At 38.1% G+C, this 23,347-nt stretch overlaps 1 protein-coding gene across 6 annotated transcripts in view; it reads right to left on the bottom strand.

The window, feature by feature from the left end:
- The window catches only part of ATP11A (ATPase phospholipid transporting 11A), a 202,101-nt gene that overhangs the window by 102,250 nt on the left and 76,504 nt on the right, over positions 1-23,347 (bottom strand). For all 6 annotated transcript variants that reach the window (XM_063459730.1, XM_063459725.1, XM_063459743.1 and 3 more), the window contains exon 2: positions 1,245-1,367. In XM_063459730.1, coding sequence (XP_063315800.1) covers positions 1,245-1,367 — 123 coding nt within the window. The remainder of the gene's footprint in view (positions 1-1,244; positions 1,368-23,347) is intronic.

The following is a 23,347-nucleotide window of genomic DNA, read 5'->3' on the forward strand; positions in this document are numbered from 1 at the left end:
TTTGTGTACTTTTGACTGGAGTATAGCATAAAGGCAGAGAAAAGGTCCATTACATGATCTGTCCATTATTTCAACAGGAAGATCATGCTTTTAATTCTGTAACTGCATGAATGGGGAAATCCGCTCATTTACACTAACGCAGTACAATGAATATTAAATCCTACATTACAACAAAATATTAATAGCGGTGTTACACTTATACTATCACTAAATATTAACCCCTCCACTGCATTCTAATCTTTACAGTATCATTAAACATTAACTCAACCTTAACCTTAACACTTACACTAACCCTAACCTAGAAATATCATAGAAAAGTTACATAATATATATATATATATATATATATATATATATATATATATATATATATAAACAAAAAGAGAAACCTTGCACTCCTACTTACATATTTAGTGACCCGGTGCTTGATTGCACTATTCAATATTTGTAAACGATAATCAGCACTCCCAGGTATTTGTAGAAAAACTTCTATTTATTCCAAATGTCATTTGGAATAAATAGAAGTTTTTCTACAAATACCTGGGAGTGCTGATTATCGTTTACAAATATATATATATATATATAAAATTCACTGAAATGACTTCCCCTGACATGATGGGATGTATATATAGGAAACATCATCTGACGTTATCTATTGATTCCTTGTTAATTTAATTTAATCAAGTACAGGGCAAACACAATAACACACCAGATGTTGTCCAGATGGACAATATCTGGTAAAAAAAATGGCAGATTTCAATTCTGGAACAGCAATTCTCATATTTACTAAAGCGACATAGAGAAGAATTGATGTCCCTACCGTTCATGTGCTCCAATCACGGTGCTTCAACAATGGGAATACATTCTGCATTTGGAAGTGTCTGATAGACGTCAACTAGAGACACACTGACGGACAATGTAAATAAACAATATTAACATGGTCACAGTACAGGGTCAGTATGTAGACCACAACCTTTAAGCTGTAAAGCATTATTAAGTAGTGCCCTTTAAGCTACAAAATAACCTATATCATTAAAGGGTTAACATTACATGCCAGGGTCTCTTTATTAGATCTCATCATTATTGTGCTCTTTTTATGAAAAGGTGTTTTCCTTTGATACACAGCAGCCAAGAGTTAGAATAAACACAGCTGATAAAAGATACAGTAGCCATGGGATACAATCAGGAGGTAAGCCCTCAAGTGACTTCAGAACAGTAGACTGCAGTACAGTAAACAAGTTTACCTTTGAGGAGACTATTCTGTTATCTGGATACCTCTGAGGAATGTATGCTTCAGTGCCCGGAGGAGGCTCCTTGTGGCCAACATAAATAGTTCGATTGTCTACCCAGTTCTCTTCTCCAGCACACTAAAAAAAACGAATAGCACAGGTTAATTAGGTTTTCTTTTCAGGCATTAAATAGGCAATACAAGAGTATTACAGGAATACAAGTTAGACAACAAGGAAATGGGACTTATTTTTCAAAACTTTACTGGGTCCTAGTCACACTAACTTTAATTTATTTATCATGTGAGTTACTAAAAAATCATCACCTCTGCTTTTGAATTTATCTAGATCTCTTGGCACTTGCAGACAGCTGGTGTTGGTCGGAATGTACGGTACTTATGAGTGTTACCATCAAAGTCCCCGTGGATTAACCTTGGACGAACTCTACAGACTGAGCCACGGCTGTAGTGTTATTAAGTGGAATGGTTAAGATACAGTGCTCTTTCATTAGGATATTTTGACCTATACAAAATGTATCCAATGCTTAACCCCTTAAGGACCAAACTTCTGGAATAAAAGGGAATCATGACATGTCACACATGTCATGTGTCCTTAAGGGGTTAAAGAAATCCAATTACACAGAATACCACTTAAACACAAAAACTGTTCCATCTGTGTTTACCACAGTGAAAGTGCAACAAAAATAAGTATTTGGCATAGAAACACTACATTGTGATATCTTTAATTGTAACTGTCACTTAACATAATTTTACATTTCCTGTTTACTTATGCCCTATATTTACCAAATAGGTTTTTATGAGGTCTGAAAAATACCTTTAAAGGAACACTCCAGTCACCTAAAATACTTTAATGCATTTGATACGTTTTGGCCTCCTTGATATGCTGTATTGTTTGCATGCTCATATCTTTATAGTTCTTGCATAAAATAAAGAAATGTTGTGCAGAATGTTGCACCCTAAGCCTGCCTCTTTAGACACGTCCACTTTGTATATATGTACAAATTCACAAATGTATTCTGCAACTGAGCATCTCTATCTTGGAACCCTGTCAATCATTGTTACACATATATCTCCTTTCTGCCACTGAACATTGCTATTGGAAGAGAGAAAGTGAAACATTGGGGAGAAAGTGAAACATTTATGTCTAAAAAGTGGTGTTCTCTGAAAAGGGGTCTAATGTTGGACAGTGACTATGGAATCCAGTGGAAGCAGCTGGCTCATTGAATTGGTGACTCTGTCCCTTTTCCGTGTTTGTACCACTTTACAGAACAGACATTTTTTTAAATAATTATCTTCCAATCTTCCTTTTCTCCTCATATGTCAATCATGAAAAACAACCACCTAGAAGAAGAAAAGCAGTTGGTGAAAACCCCTTTTACGCCCTATGCAGAAAAAAACGTATAAAAATCAAAAAACAAGCACTACTAATAACAGCTTGGATGTATGTGGATGGTGGGACTGAAGGCTGAAATAGTGTAATCATTAGCTAGGCATTGTGGGCGTCACAGTCATTTGAAACTGGATACATAATCACTGCAGTACTGGGTGTTCATTTGCAGCTTCAGGTCTCTAAAGTCATGGTTCAATTATATTCCAATGTAAGCACACCCTTAATAGTCATTGACTCAGAAGTCTGACTCACCACTGCTCTGCCCTACATGTAGTCATGGTCAACTTTCTGAGACACAAAGGATTTTATATGAATCAGTCAAGGATTGATGTTAGACACCATTCCAGTGAAGTGTTTGCAAATGAAAGAAAGCATGCATCCCAAACATCCCAAATTCAGTGGGACAGTCCTGATTCTCAGATCCTGTCCCTGCTGTTTAATTTCTTATTTGATGTCTTACTGTTGGGGTCACTGTTGGGGACACCAGGGAACTGTCTCAAAAAAAGTGTAACGCAGGCGCATCATTAAACATGCAAGTGATGCACTCAGGGCACCAGGACCCTGCAGAAGTACTGAAACAGTGCTCCCTGCATGTCCTGTCCTCGGTGAGCTGACCTGCTTGATTGACAGGCATAATATAATGTTAACACCAATAAACCAGTGGAAAATTAGTGTAAAGGAAATAAAATGCTATTCTCTTTATCTGTACTGGAGATGGAACGCATAACGTAAATGGAACACCATTTCGGGAATAGGAATTGGAATGCAATCTAACTCATACGATTTGCATGTGTTCACAACATTGATTGGCAAATTGGAGAAAAGGGACGTGTTTTGGGGGTTTATATATGAATTCAGGATGAGAATAAATTGTGTGCTGCTATCTTTACCCATGAGTAAGTCTTGGAGTACCAAACAAAAAATGTAGGGTTTTTAGCTATCTTTTATTTTATTTATTTATTTATTTAATATCACATTCCAGTGGAAGAGGAGATCACTTCACGTCACGTCCATCTGCAAACTCATTGTTGGCGTGGGAGTCATAAGAGTCTGGATCTTGGTGTTACCCCTCTATTGTGGTTTATGTGCCTGTTTTTACTTCTTATTCTCTCAGTGCAATACTTTATTAAAATGTTCAATTATTTTGGGGTCTACACAATGTGGTCCTTTTTTCCTTGTTTACTTATACACGAATCTTCAATGGATATATAATGGATATATGCGCTCTCTCCTTAATCCCTATGTATATTTAGACAAATGGAGGTCATTTAGTTGCTCCAATGGCCATTGGAGGGAATGCCTGCCTGCCAACGTCAAGGCAGACCCCCCTAAAGCGGGTCCTACACTGACCGTTCAGCCTGTTTCCTTGAGCTTCTGGCAAATACATCTCTAATGAGATAGAGGGGTATTTTTTATATACACCCCTATATACTTATTAACCCTTAATAGGGAACACATGGGATGGGCGGCAGCATTGTAACAAGGCTGTGTGATACCGGCCCAGTAGTGATGGGAGTGAGCGCAGGACTTATCTTTTAATACTGTGCTATGTATTTTGTGGAAATTTTTTTTCTGTAGATATTGTGTGTATTTGTTGTTTGACAGGCAGTCTGGTGCATTCATGCCAGGCTGACCTGCCAGTAACTCGGGTGAACTAACCCTCTTTCCAGGCAAACTTGCCTCCCTTTGGGCAGAGCCAGTGACATGATCTTAATCGCCAATATCGGGTTATGTGTAAGGAGCAAATGATCTGTCTTTAACTTGTCTCTTTACCATCTGACACTTAAAGTGTAAAATACTCTTAGAAGAAAAACTTTTTTAAGTAACAAAAAATGTACTAATGTACATAAGAAACAATGTATACCTAAATGTATACATGGCTAGCCATGAGAGGCATACTGGACAGATCTAGACAACACAGGCATTTTGTAAAATGACATAATTCTAATGGATTTAAAATAAATATAGTGTGGCCTTGGTTTAATATTTTGGATACCCTTTTCAAATGATTTAATAGTATTAAATCATTTGAAACGTTTATCCACAAATATTAAATCAAGTCCTGCATACCTTAAATTGTGTATATGTGTAGGCACAGCTTGCATTGGGGTCAGATCCCCTAATTCTTTTCTCTTAGGGCTCCTAAGCCCTAAAGATGTCTTTGCAAACATGCCCTATTAATCATTCAAAAGCACTTCTATAAATGTATTGCATTAATGCATTTTCCAATTGTAGCCAATACTACCTGTATGAGAGCAAGGTTTGCCGCAGAATGCTCCGCATCCCATTACTGTATAACATATCAGGCAGTGTACCGCAATAATTGGACAAGTGAAAGGAGACACAATGCTCAAATTACCCTACTCAGAATATCCAAACAGACATGCTGTTTGACCTCGACATTGTGCACTTGTAAACAAGAAATGAATGTTCTCAATAAAACGATTCCAGAGGAGAGCGAATGAACGTATCAGTTATCATTATAAACCATTTCCAGTCGGCACTAAGAGCAAAATAGACCCATAACAGCTCATTATCCTAACTTAATGTAAATAATGTAATTGTGAAATATAAATATTATTCATTGCATTGTATTAAGAAAAGAAAATACAAGCAACCAATCCTTTTTATCTGTGAAATAAGACCCGTGGGCTATCTATTAATGGAATAAGTAATTTCATGAAAACATCACTGGAAGAATGGTTACAGTAAATGTAAATAAGTCTCGTTACTACATGTTTTAATGGGAATTTGAAGTGGAGCCAAATTACGTTATGTCTGAGACAGAAAATATTGGTTATTCCATGAAATAACAAGACAATGCCATGACAGTTTGAGGTCGGCTGTGAGACACCTGCTCTAAACAGATGAATGTAATCTTTGGGCTGCCTATTTTGTCTGCCGACTACTGTGAGATAAATATACCATTCTAGCCTTCCCTGCATCCATCACAAAGGATTATATTACTGCAAGAAATATGGTTACAAATGACTAATCACTATACAACATGTATCTGACTGTGGCCCTTTCTATAGAACTACAAGTCTCAGAGTTCTGGAAATAACCCCATACATCCCAGAATTATCAAGAACACCCTAACATATCCATTATGGAAGAGATAGTTTTGATACTGTTTTGTCCTATAAATGTAGCTTCTTGATACGTTTATGCAATTGGTTGTTAAACGTGTTTTGTGATCATGTCAAGGCGAATATAGCGCAACACCAGAAAAATTTGTTACTGATCCTTAGAGTGGCCGGGCTGCAGGGGAGAGCTGGCTGCAAATCAAGTCAAGAGACTGGCTGCAAATACAGTCAAGTGGCCCATTGCACCAACGAATCAGCTCACCATCCATGCCCACCTTTTCCTGTTTTTAGAATGGATATGTGTAGTCCATGTATCGAGCACGTTTTGTATACATCGATGGGATTACCATCCCATACACTATCCAAATTTAATTGGAATCTAGAAACCAGCTAAAAAAGTTAGGAGTAAAGATTTTTGCAATGTCAAAAATACCATTCTGGAGTGACACTATAGTCACCAGAACTACTACAACTTAAAGGACCACTCCACACCCCAAAAGCACTTCAACCCTAGTGTGACTGTCTCCGTGCAAGACGTCACACCACACGGAGGGGAGGAGCTAAGTGATTGCCGACGGGCGACCTGGCATGAGCGCTCATAAAAAAATTATTGCAGGCAGCTGGCGGCCAATGCGGCTCTTGCTGGGCTGAATGAATAGAGAGAAAGTAGTCAAGGTCAGGCAGGTGTCAAGGATTATAGATAACATGAGGTTGATGAGCAAATGAAAGGTCAAGAAGTAGAGAAATCAGAATACTCTATAAACAGAGCAGAGACAAAACCAGAATAACCATAAGCATAAACAAGACGCACTCTCAGGTAACAAAGACCATGACAGGGCAAAGAGCAAGTAAAGTCATGGTTTCGTATAGTCCCATTAACACCATTGGCTTGCATCAGAAAATAATGCACAGAAGTTTGAGTGCACATTGCATTAAAATTATACACGTCTTCACAGGGTCAAAAAATAATGTAAGTAAAATAAGTACATCTGGAGAGCACAAGGTACATAGCAGTATTTACTGTATGTTGGCAATATGTCCATAAGCAGAGGACTCCAATATTTTTATTTAAGCTGTTTTCCCCCAGCAACCGTTGTTCTGAAGTGTACATATAATCTACTTCTCTAACCTTTATGACCCTTTTGGAAGGTGAGATAGGGAATAATTGAGTACTTTAGTACTGCTCTGTAGTATAACTATAACTCCTGTTTTGTTCTGCAAAGTATTAACCAGTGAATGAAAAATTAAAGTAACACTTCATGCACCAAAACCCCTACAGTGTGCAGCAGTAGTTATGGTGCCAGTGTACGTAATCAAACTGTTTGCTCTTGGATTGATTTCGTATCTGAGGTCCCCTGGGCGCTACTCCCTGAATTTTTGTAGCTGAACTAATCCCAGTGGTGCAGAGTGGTTATGGTGAGTGGAGTGTTTCAAATTCAGTCCATTTACGTGTGTGTGTTTCTTTTTTTGTTGAATTAAGCATTTTATATTTCATATAACTATTGCACTTTTTTTCTCTCAAAATAATCCTATTATTAATGGTTCTCAGCACTTCATTTACAAGCTATAATAATCATTCATAATTTTATCAGAACCTTAAAAAAGATCAAGTTATAGATATGTTACCTTTCTGGTTGCCAGTGGCTGTGGAATAAAAATCACACCTCTCTTTTCTTTAGAGGGTTAAATGTATATGACAAACAAATTTGGCAAGAGTATAAAGTTAACCCATGAGTTATTTTATTGTTGTGTGATTGTTATAAATGATTTGCCTGAAGCTTTTACGGTATTTATGATGATGTACTGTGCTGTTGCTTCCATTGCTGAGTAATTATCTTTTAGTTATTCCATTGCGAGCAATACATCTAAAGGAATCATTTCTTGGATTCCATGTAAAAATGTATAAATATACCCAGCTGTGAACACAACCTGCTGAAATATGCATGGTGCCGTCCCAATAAAATTAAAAAGAGGCAGGTTATCCAGACCGTATTGAGGAACCAGCATAGCAGGAATGAAGAAACACTATTTTTATAATCAATAGGTTTTATTGATTTTACAATAGAGCAATGGTACAACATAAAAGCAGAGTCGCAAAGGTCACTATTGGACCAAGGCACTGAAGTCCAGCCTGTCGGGAAGGGGGGTTCCAAGCAATTCAAGCTGTCTATGCCTGTGCTGCTGCCTGCCCCTTTAACATGTAATGGAGGCTTGCAGAAGATGTCAGAGTCCTCAGCACTGTTATGGTTAATGTTAGACCAGACATTTCCCCCCTTTTGTCAAAAGGTAATAATTTGGTCATTAAGCCTTTGCATCCCCAACACTTCACCCTCTCTATATAGGGACACACACAGAAATAAGTCGCTTCTAAAAAGCCACATAGCTCAGTAATTTGCAGGCAATTAACACATTACTGTACAGTAACTTAGAGGATCACACCTGGTTATTATTTCTTCTTATTGCACTTTGTATTTATATTGTATCAATTGTCACCAGTAACTCTTCTTTCACTTGTATCTCTATGTGGTCAGGTTGCTTGCCCTATCCTCAGGATTATTCACTAAACACCAAATCGGAAAACTAAGGCGGTAAATACTGAATAAGAAAAACTATCTAACTCTACTACAGGCACAGCTTGAGCATTCTTGTCAGTTCATTAAAGTTAACATTTTAGTAAATAATTGTAAATAATTGTACCGGTATATGTTTCCTGCTTACATAACTACTGTCTCCCTCTTGTTTGGTCAATCTTTCCCAATAAATCTGAATGGGATTTATTCACTATAAGAATCCCAGCCAATCCAAAAACGCCACGCTTATAAGAACATGTTAAATAAATCCATGGGAAGTTCCTTTCCATGTGATGCAGATTTATTAAAACATTTGTGTAGTCACCATCACTGGGAGCATATACTTCATGTTGGTCCCTGGATGAGTCTTTGGTTGTCACTCTTGCCCCTGATATAGGTGCAGGACTTATGTCTTGTTCGTCTTTGTCTTCTCCAATCCTTTATAAATTGGAACGATCTTCAGTGTGGGCACATCCCCTCTCCAAAGGAGCTTTGCAAACCCAGAGCCAGGGGTGATAGGGCTCTGGGACATGTGAGTTATTTCCCTTAGATTTCTTCTTTTTTTCATTCATGTTTATTCAGATTGTCTGCACTATTATTTGTTTTTTTATATTTACAGATTAATTTAGCAAGCTTTTTTTGGGTAATTATTGTTTCTCTATACACACTTTTGTGTGCATTGTTGGTTTAAGCGCTGCCATATTGTCTGCATTATATCCCACAACGCTTGCACATTGGTTCTTTTAGTGTATTGTATTTTTATAAGTGCCTGTATGATTCCCCATATTGTTTTGTTATATGTATTGGACTATGTGTTGCCATACATTTAATGTAATGCTGATAGAGGCTAGTTCTGAGAAAAAATAAAGCACGGTATGTTAGTTCCATTGGGAACTTTGTGTCCTGTTTGGTTTGTTTGGTGATTCCAGTAACAGAGCTCTTGGATCTGTCGGCTGGCTGTATTGGTCCATGATCCCGGGGACATGTTAAGAAAGAACTAGGCCTGACAGCCACCAGTGCCTTTGTAAAAGCAGTAGATGGAGGCAGCACAAGCAGAGACGTTGATACCTGTCTGGGAGAGGAACAGAACAGTCAAAGGCAGAGGGGACGAAACCTGCCTGGAAGGAGAGAGCTGCAGCTTGGTCTGGCTTTCAGATACCCCAGTCACGCTTTGGCGACTGGGTTTGAGTCACCTGGTAGCAGCAAGGAAGATGAACTAGCAGGAACTATTGAATATAGTGAGTGCCCTTCATGTATAAGGGAGCAAACAGTGACTTCAATAAAAGGGATAAGAAACCTGCCAGTTCTATTAGTAACACAGGGAAATTTTGTTTCAATTTAGGATACTCACAGAGAACACATTGTACGCTTTTAATCATCTATTTTATTTAAAGGGACAATATCCTCTAATGGGAATTTTGTGAGCCTTCAAACTGGATTTTCAAATCCAGAGATCTCAATCCACTTAGCATATTTTACAATCTTACATAGTCCTGCAATTTCTTTCAAAACAACTTTCCTAATAAACTTTAATATGGTTTAGAGAAGACAATCCCTGTATTCTAGACAGAGACTCATTTTTTTAAAAGACAAAGCTCTGTAATGAATGGGTACATTATAGCATTATTACTTTATGGAAACATTCTCATAATATATACTATTATTGCAAGCTTTAACCACGTTTTGTACTAACATTTACTATTTCTTGCCATCTAAGCACCCTTTTATCACTTAGTATGTGCAGTTCTTCTAGTGGCTAGTAGAGAAACAAGAGATCTATCATACATGTAGAATCTATCTAGCCTTGCCTGATCCAATATACAATCGATGTTTGCAAGCTTCAATGATTTTTATTATCCTTATGATATTGTACCCTCAAAATATCACCTAATCAAACAAATCAGTTTTCTTCTATCAAATACCTTCCATCCATTAGAGTGATTTAACGTTCAAGGATTTTAAGAATATCGGTGTTTATATTTATAACACACCTAAATATATCCTAAAGATTGATTTCCATAAACAATATATAAATTGCATGAAGTTGTAGAAAAAAGAAATGTTTCCATACACAAAATGTAATGCTAACATTTCTCAGATGTATTGAAAATTACATATTAATAGTTTAGCATATTTTCCACCAAATGATGTTATATCTTATGTATCAGCTGAATAGCCAAATGTATGTAGTGCAAATTACGAAAAACGAAAAATGGTACATAAAACTGCCTCTACTATTAAAGATACAGGATTTCCACTGTGGTCTATTTTTGGGAAGGAAGAGAGACGGTGTGTGCCAGTAATGATGTGGGGAAGGAGTGAGAGAGATTCCATGAGAGAACACTGCTGGAATTTTGAGAGGTAGGGCTAGAGATGTCTGAAATCCGTGGCATTGTGATGTTGTTTTCTTTATTTGTTTCAAGGCAAGACACCAGCAAGTTTAACAGAAGTGAAAGAACATATTCGTTTACATCAAGATAATGATAGTTTCGTAATAACACGAAACATAAATATGCGAAGAAACGAAACAGCGATCAGCTGCAATAAAGTCAACAAAGCATTACAAAGCAATTGTGAAAGTCTTTACATCAGTGGTGTCCCGCCAGGGTATTTAGATGATCCGACCAACCAAATATAGAACGACTTCAGTACTCATGCACAAATAGGAGCACAGTATCAACAACCTTGACCCTACAATGAATGAGGTGATAATACAATTCTACATTACCAGCCCTATGTGTCTCTCGTAAATCAAACCACTTCTTGATAGGTGTTAAATCCTATAGGAAGAACGGGTCGAAATGCTAATGGTAGTCGGAGGAGAGCTAAGGTTAAGTTGAGTGATAGAGATAGAAGTAACTGACAAAAAAGAGATAATTCAGTAAAAGGAGAGGAAAGAAATAGGGTAATAGAGATATGGAGGGGAGGGGAATTCAGAACTGGAGAGGGCGGGAGAGCGACAGTCAGGGGAGGATAACGCCCGGCCCAGTTGGCGAATGACCAGATGCGTCTTCAAGTTTATAATAGCAACTCACTATGGGGCATTGAATTCCGTGTAAATCCCCCGGAGGGATCCTTAAAGTCCCCCCATAAGGGATGGTGGTGTGAGTTCCTGAGCCGTTGCCTCACGTTTGCATGGAGAGCGGTATTGTGGGGAATGAGCCCACCCTGCCCTACTCCTAAGCACCCACATTGGGCCTTGTGATATTGTTAAAGTCACTCCAGAGCATAGGGCAGAGATCAGTGAGGGCACTGTGAATTAAAAGAAAAATATTCAAGATGGGGAGTTACTTTTAGGCCTGGTGTGTAACTAAAAACCTGGAGGAGGTGGAGCCAGAAAATGGGTGTGTCAAAGTCAAGGTGGCCACCCAATAATGTGGCATGTTGTCCTTGTACTTAAAATTAAAAGAGCGTGGCAAGCGCTCAAAGCCCAATGAGCCCAATGAAGTAAAAATTGAAATAATGAGTGGTATGCAACTTGTTTTCTTTTCTTGATTTAGGCTAATTAACCTGGTATTTTTCCTCTTATTCTGGATTGGGATATTATTGGGGAGTTGTATGTAAGTCTGTCTTGTTTAACCCCTTCAGGACAAAGTCAATAGTACACGTTCTGATCAAAACAAAATGTAAACAAAAACTGGAATTTGTGCTATATGTCTGTCCAACCGTAATTCACCTCTTTCATATTAAGTGCACCCACACTTATTATATATCATTTTGTTCAGGAGAGACAGGGCTTTAATTTCTCATGAACTATTCATAGATGAAACATAATTTATTATGAATAAAATTAAAAAAAACTGTGAGAAATTACAAATTTTAAAAAAGATTGGAGTTTCGCCTGACATTTTAGTTGTAAATGTCATAATTCTGTTACCTTTCACTGCAATAAAATGCACATATTTGTATTCAGCAGTCTCACAAGTACAACAGTACCCCCTATTAACAGGTTTTACAGTGTTTTGGAAAGTTACAGGGTCAAATATAGCACATTCCATTTTTTTTTTTTTTTTAAATAGAAATTTGGCAGATTAGTAATGTTACATTTGAGACTGTGTGGTAGACCAGGAATGAGAATTAACCCCATGATGGCACACAATTTGCAAAAGTAGACAACCCAAGGTATTGCAAGTGGGGTATGTCCAGTCTTTTTTAGTAGCCACTTAGTCTTAAACACTGGCTAAAGTTAGCGTTCATATTTGTTTTTGTGTGAAAAAAGCAAAAAACTAATATTTTGCCAGTGTTTGTGACTAAGTGGCTACTAAAATAACTGGACATACCCCATTTGCAATACCTTGGGTTGTCTATTTTTGCAAATGGTATGCCATCATGGGGGTAATTATCATTCCTGGGCTACCATACAGTCTCAAAGGCAACATTACCAAATTTCAATGTGAAAAAACAGAAACACAAGCCTTGTATTTGACTCTCTAACTTTCCAAAACACCATAAAACCTGTACATGGTGGGTACTGTTATACTTGGGAGACTTCACTGAACACAAAAATGAGTGTTTCAAAACAGTAAAACGTATTACAACAATAATATCGTCAGTAAAAGTGCTGTTCGTGTGTAAAAAATGCAAAAAAGTAACTTTTACTGAAAATATCATCATTGTAATACAATTTAGCATTTTGAAAAACTAATATTTGTGTTCAGCAAAGTCTCCTGAGTTAAACAGTACCCCCCATGTACAGGTTTAATGGTGTCTTGGAAAATTACAGGGTTAAATATAGTGCTTGCGAATTAATTTCTCTGCACTTTCTGCCTGGGTTGTCAGGCAAGTCAATCAAATTTTAATTAATAAAATCACACAATTATGTTAAAAGATTATTTAAATATACATGTAGAATTTTAATATATAGAATGTCATTCCAAGTGTATTTTGTTACCAATATATGGATATTAATAACAAAATACAGTTCGAATGAAATTAAATATGTATATATAATTTATTTTCATTTAAAAAAATTTTTTTTATTTATTTATTATTGTAATTATACGTATATATAAATATAAAATATATATATGTATATAATATATATTATATATGTAACTTCATTTTAAGTGTATTTTAATACTAATATATTTACTTATATTAATATTAAAATACACTACGTATGACGTTACATATGTAATAAATTATATATATATTATTTATATATATGTACATTTAATTTATTTTAAACATGTTTAATTATAATTTTTTTTATACTTCCCACCAGCAGGGGGATTGTTTGACAGCCTAGACAGTCCCCCTGCTGGCAGATCCACAGCCAGCTATTGCAGCCATGTGATCGCTCTCTGAGAGCAATCACATGGTCCCCGGGGGCCTGATTTGCCAGGGGAGGGCTGCCTGGGCTGTCAGGCAGTTTTCCCAAAGAGGATTGTGGTGGAGGTAAGTACCGCGGACCTCCTGGGGGCTCAAGCCGTTATGGCATTCTATGCCGCCACAACGGCTTTAAAGTCCATTATAAAGGGGACGACATAGAACGCCGTAACGTCGTTAAGGGGTTAATTGACTAATTACTTTTTCACACACTTGTTTGTACAGAATAATTGATTATTATTGCTCTGCCAATTTTCTATAAATAAAGTTTTGATGCACTTGGGTGTTAGCCTTTGTGCATGCTGAAACATTGCTCTTCTTGTTCCAATAAAACTGATTGACTATTGATCTGGAGTGCCTGGACAAAATGTTCTGTGACTGATGTACTAAGATTTGCCAGCCCTGGGTCTGGAGCACCTGGATCATTACAGAAGAGTGTGGTCTCCTTTGTTATAAAAAATTATTAAATAACATACAGTGTTTTAACTAAATAATCAAAGTGATAGTGCTTTTTGTACATACCGTATATACTCGCGTATAAGACGGGTTTTTCAGCAATTTTTTTGTGCTGAAAAACCCCAACTCGTCTTATACTCGAGTCACTGTCTGTATTATGGCAATTTACATTGCCATAATACAGGCAGGGGGCTGGCAGCGAGCGCTTACCTCTCCTGCAGCTCCTGTCAGCTCCCTTCTCCTCTGCGCCGGTCCGTTCAGCACCTCTGTCAGCTCCCAATGTAAGTCTCGCGAGAGCCGCGGGGTCATAGTGCGGCTCTCGCGAGACTTACACTGTGAGCTGACAGGGGAGCTGATCGGACCGGTGCGGAGGAGAAGGGAGCTGACAGGAGCTGCAGGAGAGGTAAGTTCTCCCTGCCAGCCCCCCTCTTCCCCCCACTGAACTACCAATGCCACTGGACCACCAGGGAGTGAGAGCCCCCCTCCCTGGCCAGCTAGGAAGCAGGGACGAAAAAATTAATATATATAAATAATAATAATAATAAAATAATAAAAAAATAATAAAATTAAAAAAATAATAAAATAAAAAATAATAATAATAAAAAAATATTAATGAAACAAAAAAACAATATTAAAATAATAATTAAAAAATAACCCCCCACCAAGGCTCTGCATCACACTCTGCATCACACACACACACACTGCATTCATACACACTGCACTCATACACACACACTGCATTCTCATACACACACTGCATTCATTATATACACACACTGTAAATAAATATTAGTCTTATACTCGAGTCAATACGTTTTCCCAGTTTTTTGGGGTAAAATTAGGGGCCTCGGCTTATATTCGGGTCGGCTTATACTCGAGTATATACAGTACTCACAATGCATATACCAGCTGCATAAAAAAAATGAATTTTAAAGTGAAATTGGTAGTACATAACATGTGTGTACATGTCATCTTTGCAAACATTTCTAAGTATAAACAAATTCTTCTTACATATTAAATGCACATAATCAAGAAACTAAGCATATACTGATTTACAAGTTGTCATAAATCCGGGGTTCTCAACCCAGTCCTCAAGGATTTAGGGATTACCTGGGTGTTTAGAAAAAGAAAAAAAACCTTAGAGTCTTAGAGTTGTTTTTTATAAACATCTTAGACACACCCAGGTAATTCCTAAATCCTGGACTGGGAAGGGGTCCTTGAGGCCTGGGTTGAGAACCCTTGACATAGATGAAGAATTTGAAAGGTGTATGGCCAAATTTGAGGTCTTTGTTTTTGAAAAAATATGAACTTGAACTAGGGCAACATACTTAAGTGCCAACACTTCCTTAAGCAATTTATAATTTATCATAAAGATACATTAATATTTTATGAGTGATTAAAGGGACACTCCAGGCACCCAGACCACTTCTGCTCATTGAAGTGGTTTGGGTGCCAACTCCCACTACCCTTAACCCTGCAAGTGTAATTATTGCAGTTTTTTTTTAAACTGCAATAATTACCTTGCAGGGTTAAGTCCTCCCCTAGTGGCTTTCTATTAGACAGCCACTAGAGGGAACTTCCTGGTCCCTAGCACAGGTTTTCTGTGCTAGAGCGTCGCTGGACGTCCTCACGCTGTGTGAGGACCTCCAGAGTCGCTCTACTCCCCATAGGGAAGCATTGAAATTCATTTTCAATGCTTTCCTATGGGGTGCGCTAATGCGCATGCGCGGCATTGCCGCGCATGCGCATTAGGTCTCCTCGGCCGGCGGGCGAGATCAGTCTCGCCCACCGGCCGACGTAAGCAGAAGGAGGAGCGGCGGGGGAGGAGGAAGCAGCGACGTGGGACCTGTCGCTGCCTCTGGTAAGTCACTGAAGGGGTTTTCACCCCTTCAGCAACTGGGGATTGGGGGGTGGGAGGGAGAGGGACCCTCCAGTGCCAGGAAAACGGATCGTTTTCCTGGCACTTGAGTTTCCCTTTAATAAAATATTTACGTCTTCTCCTTTGCCATGATCCATGATAACCAATACTCAATCCATGCTCAACTGATTGGCCCTGCTTAGAAAGCATATTGGCACTTTTCCAAGCATGGACCACCTACCATAACACTAACACACTGATGTCCTTGCCAGAATTTTGTTGTGTGAACCACATACCTAATTTTGTCTCTCAATCATTAGCAGCCGAAACATGACAGCGACAATAGCAGACGTACTGTGCTTTCTGTGAGGCGAACAAGAAAGCCACTTTGTCAGGATTCTCCTGCTATTCTCCTGTCAGTCAATCCTTAGCATGCACACTGTGCCAATGACATAGCTCTGTATTCTGAGAATTGATTGATGGGTTAGGGGAGAGGTCATTCTATTATTTACATGAATGAAATCTATACAATTACCTGCAATTCTGCTAGCATAATAACATATGTGTAACACAAAGTGCCACTGTGCAAAGAGCTACTTAGATTTTAAACCAGACTAATTAATGAAGTCTTAAACAGTACTGACTTTTGAAGTCAAAAAGCCAGTGCCGGTTGGTCAGAGAGTATGTGGTGTATTTAAAGAGCCCAGAAAAAAAATTATTTGAAACATAATATAGTAAAGAAAATGTCAAGAAATACAGATGTATGGTAAAAATTAAAATATGTACATTTTAAATGTTATAATAAAAACGTATTGCCAAATCAACTATTTACAGAGTTTTTGCACATTAAATTAAGTCACTTTCCCCTTACAATAATACAGCACTGCAAATCACTCAGTTAATACTTCATTTTTTACTACTTTTATTTTATGTATTTTTAAATTCTTTTATTTTTGTAGTGCAATAAAAAGGAAAGACAAGGAGTATCATAAACGAGTATTAACAAGAGGTTACAAGACATGTCTGTGATACTGCACCATTTTGTAAATTACAATAATGTAGGTCGCTCACTAAAAACATGGCAGAGGAGCAACATTCCCAACATTCCTAGAAGGCCCCATGTGAAGTCATAGAATAAATGTGTCAAACGTGAATAAACATTAATATGCTCCCTAAGAGAACAAAATTAAATGTAAACTTAAAATAAAATGAGTGCCCAACTGTTAATAATATTGTAGACAGAGAAGGGAGAGGAAGGCAGCTCTACCTATACCCTGTAGGGTCCAAACAAAGTTCCACACCAGAGACTGCCACAACAGGCAGGATAGCACACAGGTAAGTGTGAAAAGCAGCACCGCATTGAGACATGGCTTGTAAAGCTGCATCAGCTGTGCTGTTCCTACAGTCAAAGAAGCCCATATGCCCAAGGTCAGGGTGCTGCCGTGCATGGAGGGGTTATGCTTGGGTTGGTGCCAAGATGGGTCTCACGGGCACTGGCATTTCGAACAGACCTGATCAGGAGCCTGTTCCTCTCATTTCTGCTCATCCGGAGGTTCTGGACTGTGAGGTACAGTTGCAAGAAAAAGTATGTGAACCCTTTGGAATATTATTAGTTTAAGCAGACTGTGATTGTCTATTGTTGTGACTTAGATGATGATCAGATCACATTTTATGACCAATTTGTGCAGAAATCCATATCATTCCAAAGGGTTCATATACTTTTTCTTGCAACTGTAAATGTTTAGACCTGATATCAGGAGCTGCATTCTGCATGCAAGCACCCAGAATGACTCGAATAGCTCAGTCAGCCTGCTCTCAACATCCCACTTCCCACGGCATGGATCAAATGAGCATGGGGAGCCTGCCATTTTAGAGGTAGCATCGGAACAGCTTGTTAGTGTTGCATGGTCACAGCGTAGCAGTGGGGCCTCTGGGGTGTAGATCAGGATCTCCCCCCACCTACTTTAATTGTTTATTTTAAAAATTGTTTATTCGTAGACTTAGCAGATCCTATTTTGTAAAAATCCATTCTACCTCTTTCTCTTATTCAGGAGAATGAATATTCTGAAGAAGTTATTAAAGACCAGCAAACTAAGGCACTGAGGAATGGTGTGAGCTATAGTGTTACTTTTTGACATGGGAGAGAGATTTTCTTTTGGGAGTGCTGCAAGAAGCAGTTTTATATAAGATACTACTGTATACTTTTCTACTTATTTCTTCTTCTTCTGAAATTAGTACAGAGAATGGCAAAGCTGTTACCTCCATGCTTTGTTGACCTTTATTTAATTTTGCATTGGATCATCATATCAACCACAACAAATTGTGTTTAATTTTAGTTTGCTGCACTATGGTTCTTTAAAATGTTAAATATAAAACCCACAAGTGAAAGGCATTTGCACTGCTCTATCAAAATATGGAAAGTGGTATCATGACAGCTTTCTATTAATAGACCAAGGTGGTAGTACTTACGGATTTAATGCATATGTGTGTACAAAACTCCCTTATCCATATGGTGGCAAGAGCAGCCATCGTAAACAACATATGCTCATTACATTGAGCATAAAATTCTATCTTAACATTGTGCTAGCAGTTTTGCTAACAAATGTATAGTTTAGGAGAAAAACATATTTACACGTAGCAAAAAAAAAAAAAAAAAAAAAAAAGGGTAAATTACCAAACTGTCCTGACCCTACCGGTTATCAGGCTGCTCCCTTTCATTCCAGGAAATGTATATGTATATTATATCCCTTTCGGAGTTAAAAAAAAAAAATGTGTTACAATTACCATGCCCATTAAGAGTGGTAATGAGGTACGAATATGTCATAATGAATTACACAGTTGGGGTGCATCCTCAGTCTTTAATATTGTGATGCCTATGTGGACCACCAACCATGATTTAGAAAAGTCGATTGAAATTATTTTTTAACCACTAAAGGATATTTGTGGAATATAATAAGGTCTGGAAAGAAAAAAAAATATTATAGGCATACACAACCAGACATCTCTCTAGCGAGACAGAACAGGATAGTAAAATACAGAATTAAATCATATACTGCATAAGTGTAACTCGTGCGAAGTGTGTTAACAAAGCATAGAGAACTTGCAGAGCGTTTTGGCAGTAGTGTGCTGCACTTTCATCAGAGGCTAAATGAACACTGGCAGGTTGTGGAAATATAAAGGGTGTCCCCAATTAGACACTCCTAGATGCTAGCCAATCAGTGCTTACTATTGTGGGAGGGGTGTAACTAATTACCCTTTAGTCTAGAAATGGTGTCCCTATGACATCCAATGACCAATAGAGCTGGAGTAGAGATGCTTCTGTCTCTATGGGGTTATGATTAGTAGAGACCATGCCCTGGGTGTATGGACCACATTTCTCATAATTCCACCAAGATAAGTAAGCTTGACTGTCCAGTCATAAAACAATTATTATCAAATAATCTTCAGTGTAGGTAATATCCATTACACATGTTAGGGGATGTACATCCAGCAAGAAAGATGTCTTACCTTTTTTAAACAATTTATTGATTCAACTATTATGGTTAAGCCCTCAGACAGCCTCGGTCTGTATTTCTGGCGCCACTTGCTCATAAGCTAGGTTTTTTACTTTTTTTGTAGCGTTCTATTGAATATAGGATTTTCTTCCAGCTGATAGACAATGCCTCGGCAGACCACAGGAGGAAGCAACTTAACCAGCACCAAGCGAGTCTTGGCGCCTGAAAGAGGTAAGTATAAAATAGTTTTTAACCCTTTCAAAAGCGGAGATGGGGGACCTAACACTATAGTGTTCCTTTAATTACTAAACTGGTAATATTATTTCAGTCGATGTGAATTATAGAGCTGATGCATACACTTACGACTTGTTGCCCTCTAAAGTAATCTATTGCAAGTTCTGGCACTCTGTCAGCACTGTGGGTTGATCTTTTGAGTATTGGAGAGGGTTTGTGACTCGACTACAGTAAGTGTAGAGGCTGGGGGTACAACTAATTGAAATGAGGAGTACATATTGTTCTGTGCACTCAATACAGGCAGTAAATAATGACATTTGTGGGCAATTCAGAAACTCAACAATAGATGTTAACAGGGCCATTATCCAAAGATGAGGCAGACGATGCTGATGATATATTACATATATTTATATTCTTGTTCAAGGACATGTACAACAGATGGAACAAAGTCTTACTGTCAGTACATTTATAACAGGATGTATTGATCCTCTATAGACATTTACAGACAGAATGACTTCCAAGAATGTCAGTTTTATCTATTTCTCTGTTTACCTGACTGATAGGAACTGATAAATGAGTATAAGTAAAATTGCTGTTGGGGCACTATATCACTCTTGCTGTACCCCTTTTTCTCACCATCAAGAAGGAATCTCCGCCAGGGCCAACATATTGATTAATAACCCACTGTCAGGGTAAGGATCGCCTTTCAGCACCCATTGCTAGGCAGGAAACAGTGCTGTGTACACATGCACACACACTCACAGCACAGCTCCTGCAGGTCAATAGGGTGTCTTGCACAGTGAGCAGAAAAGGAATGCTTGCAGTGTGATTGGATGGCAGAACTGGGAAGCAACAAAGCTCCCAACACTGAGAAGTATGAAATCGGAGAAGGAGTAGCCAGGCCTACAGTGGCGTGCCAGTGACGTGACCAACCAAAAGAGGGGCATGTCCGGTTTCCATAAATGCACACGAGGGAGACTGACATGCCTCCCTCAAAGGTCGCACATGCGCACAGTACTGTTAAAGTGGTCTGTCCAAGGTTGAATGCATTGAATACAGTTTGAGCGACAAAAGCAAATATAATGATAAGCAGTCTATGGTCCCTCATGGTGCCCCTTCCCAGCAAAAATTACCCAAGCAACAGTTAGTCATTAACATCTGCCCTCTCTTAGCATTTATATTCTCTCCAGGGTTCAGCCACCTCCAACTAAAAGTATTGCTTGAATCTTTCCATGAAAGGATGGTGCAAACTCTTAGTTAAGCAATCTCACCATGCCTCCTAAAATCTTCTCCTTATGTTGTTTATGAATGACAACATTAGACTATGGTCTACAAATGAGGCAACCCTCTTTTCTCCACTGTGGGACCACTTTGCAAAGGAGTCCACTGGCTTCCTATCTATTTAGAATAGCATAACTTTGTTTACCCTGACTTATGAAGCTCTTGAGTGATTTGAAATAGCATACACAATTTTAAATAGTTAATTTAAAATCAAAATCATCGGCATAAATATAAAACAAAATGTCTTACGTCTTCAATTAACATCACCATGAGATGTGCACTGATCCAACACAGTCTATTCTAACAAGCATCCTTCTGCCACTTTAAGTAAAAACTCACCAAGCAACAGTCTCTCTAATTAACTGGGGCATGCACTGATGCCATGAGTGGTGTCAAATGTAAGACTACATATATCCTAGAAGATATCAGCTTCTGTGTTATGAGGATCTAATAGAAATTGTACCAGCTTCTAACTGCCACATACTTTGATGTTTCAAAAAAAAGGGTTCTAAAATACATATAGCACTCTTGCTAGATATGATTATATTTCTGTTTGGATTTATTTTAGAATGCATAATAAAAAAGAATATATGTTAAATAAAAAACTGTGTATGTTGCAGTTACATAAGTTATAACTAGCTTGATTCAGCAGCCTCTCTTTCTTCTCCACAAAGTCAAGCACATGTACAGTTCGTAGCTGTAAATACTGACCCACTCTTAAACAGGGCTCCAATAGATAGTGCTGGGCCAACATCTTGGTCTCAGTATCACCATTTGACTCATTCTAAATGAGTTCACTTGACAGAAGGCTCACGTAAACTACATACTGGCCTTTGAAGTTGCAATCTGCTTGACATGTTACTAAAGCCCCATATTTGCCAAAGGACATGTTGGACAAGGATGGGAGAGCCACAGGAAGAACGACATGCATTTATAATCTGATGAAGGGGTCTGATGGAGCCATCAATCAGACTGCTCTCTCCAATGCCAAATTGTCACCAAGCTTTCTAATTGCCATAGCTAAATGGTCCTTCAGTAAGACTCTTCTGTTTTCATCTGTAAACGTTCTTCACTGTTCACGAACCCCTTCAGGAACAAGGGCAGACTCTAATCATGTCTCTGGCACTCTCTCAACATTCCCAATGCCTCTTGTTGAACTAACTGCTTAAATTTCACATTTCTGGCAACAAAGACTGTTTCACAATTAATTCCAATTATCACTGATGTGTTTCCTTCTTGCAACTCCAAGAGAACCTCTGCAGTCTTTCTTCCTTGCAGTTTTGATGCTTTGTTCCATCCTTCTTTCAGAGCCTGCTAATGCCTGCTAATGTAGCCATGTTTCTCCTTGTTTTACATCATTGCTGAACTTGCCAATGCCATGTTGCAGTTCATGAACAAATAACTTGTTTTCTTACGGAGTTTTACCAGAAGGTCCATATTCGCTGTAAACAATCTGACACCCGAATGAAAGAGTCCATCCTGATGTCATAAGAGCAGCGTGGCCTGTAGTGCTCCAAACAGTGCGAACATCCAGCGGTGATGAAGGAGTTATGAGGTCACACATTGCTGTACTGCATAAGTCCTTACTTAGTCTAGATCTCCCTCTGTTGATATCCTCATGTGAACAATGTCGAAAAACAAGCCCAGGATTTTGACACTGGAGCTGTCCTGCCAAACCTGTGATTTTCCTAAAAAGTATGTAGCCAGTACAGGGACTAAATTTAGGTGGCAATGATTTCATAAAGAAAAGAGAACAGCAAGGAATTAAATAATTGTATTTCATTAGTAACTTCACTGTACCAAAATCACAACAAGAAGTTGTTATGATTAAAGTGTCTGGACTGTACCAAATTAACTTTTTTTAATTTAAAATATAATGTAATATCTGCAACTTGGTAAAGCTTTAATTTGAGTTCCTTTTAGGCTGCAATATAGGTATCTAGTTTACATAGCATGGCACTGGTATTATTATTGGGGGTTTTTAGAATCAAGAAAATATGATTCTTATCAGACACAACACCTATTGCATACAAAAAGGGTACATACCTACGTGAGAAGGCAAGATTATATGCGATATATTATGCAATAGTGGTAGGTGAAGTTTTATCATTGTGGGGACTCTAACCCTGGAATTGTAACTCTGCCATCTTATTTCCGGGCTCTATCTCTAAATCCCATATTGTTAAACCATTACCGAATGAGATGCTCTGTTCAATAACATAAACCTATAAATACATATATTGGGGATCCAGCAACCTCTTGAAAAAAGTCTGACTCGACCTACTGATGCTGTCACTCAATAACAGCTCTAGAAGCCATAATAATATATATGTGGGTCTTTTAGAACATCCAGGGTTTGATGGACTAATTCTTAGCCAACTGGTAACATCATATATTCTTTCAG

The sequence above is a fragment of the Pelobates fuscus genome, chromosome 1 (assembly GCF_036172605.1).
Source record: "Pelobates fuscus isolate aPelFus1 chromosome 1, aPelFus1.pri, whole genome shotgun sequence".
Classification (NCBI taxonomy): Eukaryota; Metazoa; Chordata; class Amphibia; order Anura; family Pelobatidae; genus Pelobates; species Pelobates fuscus.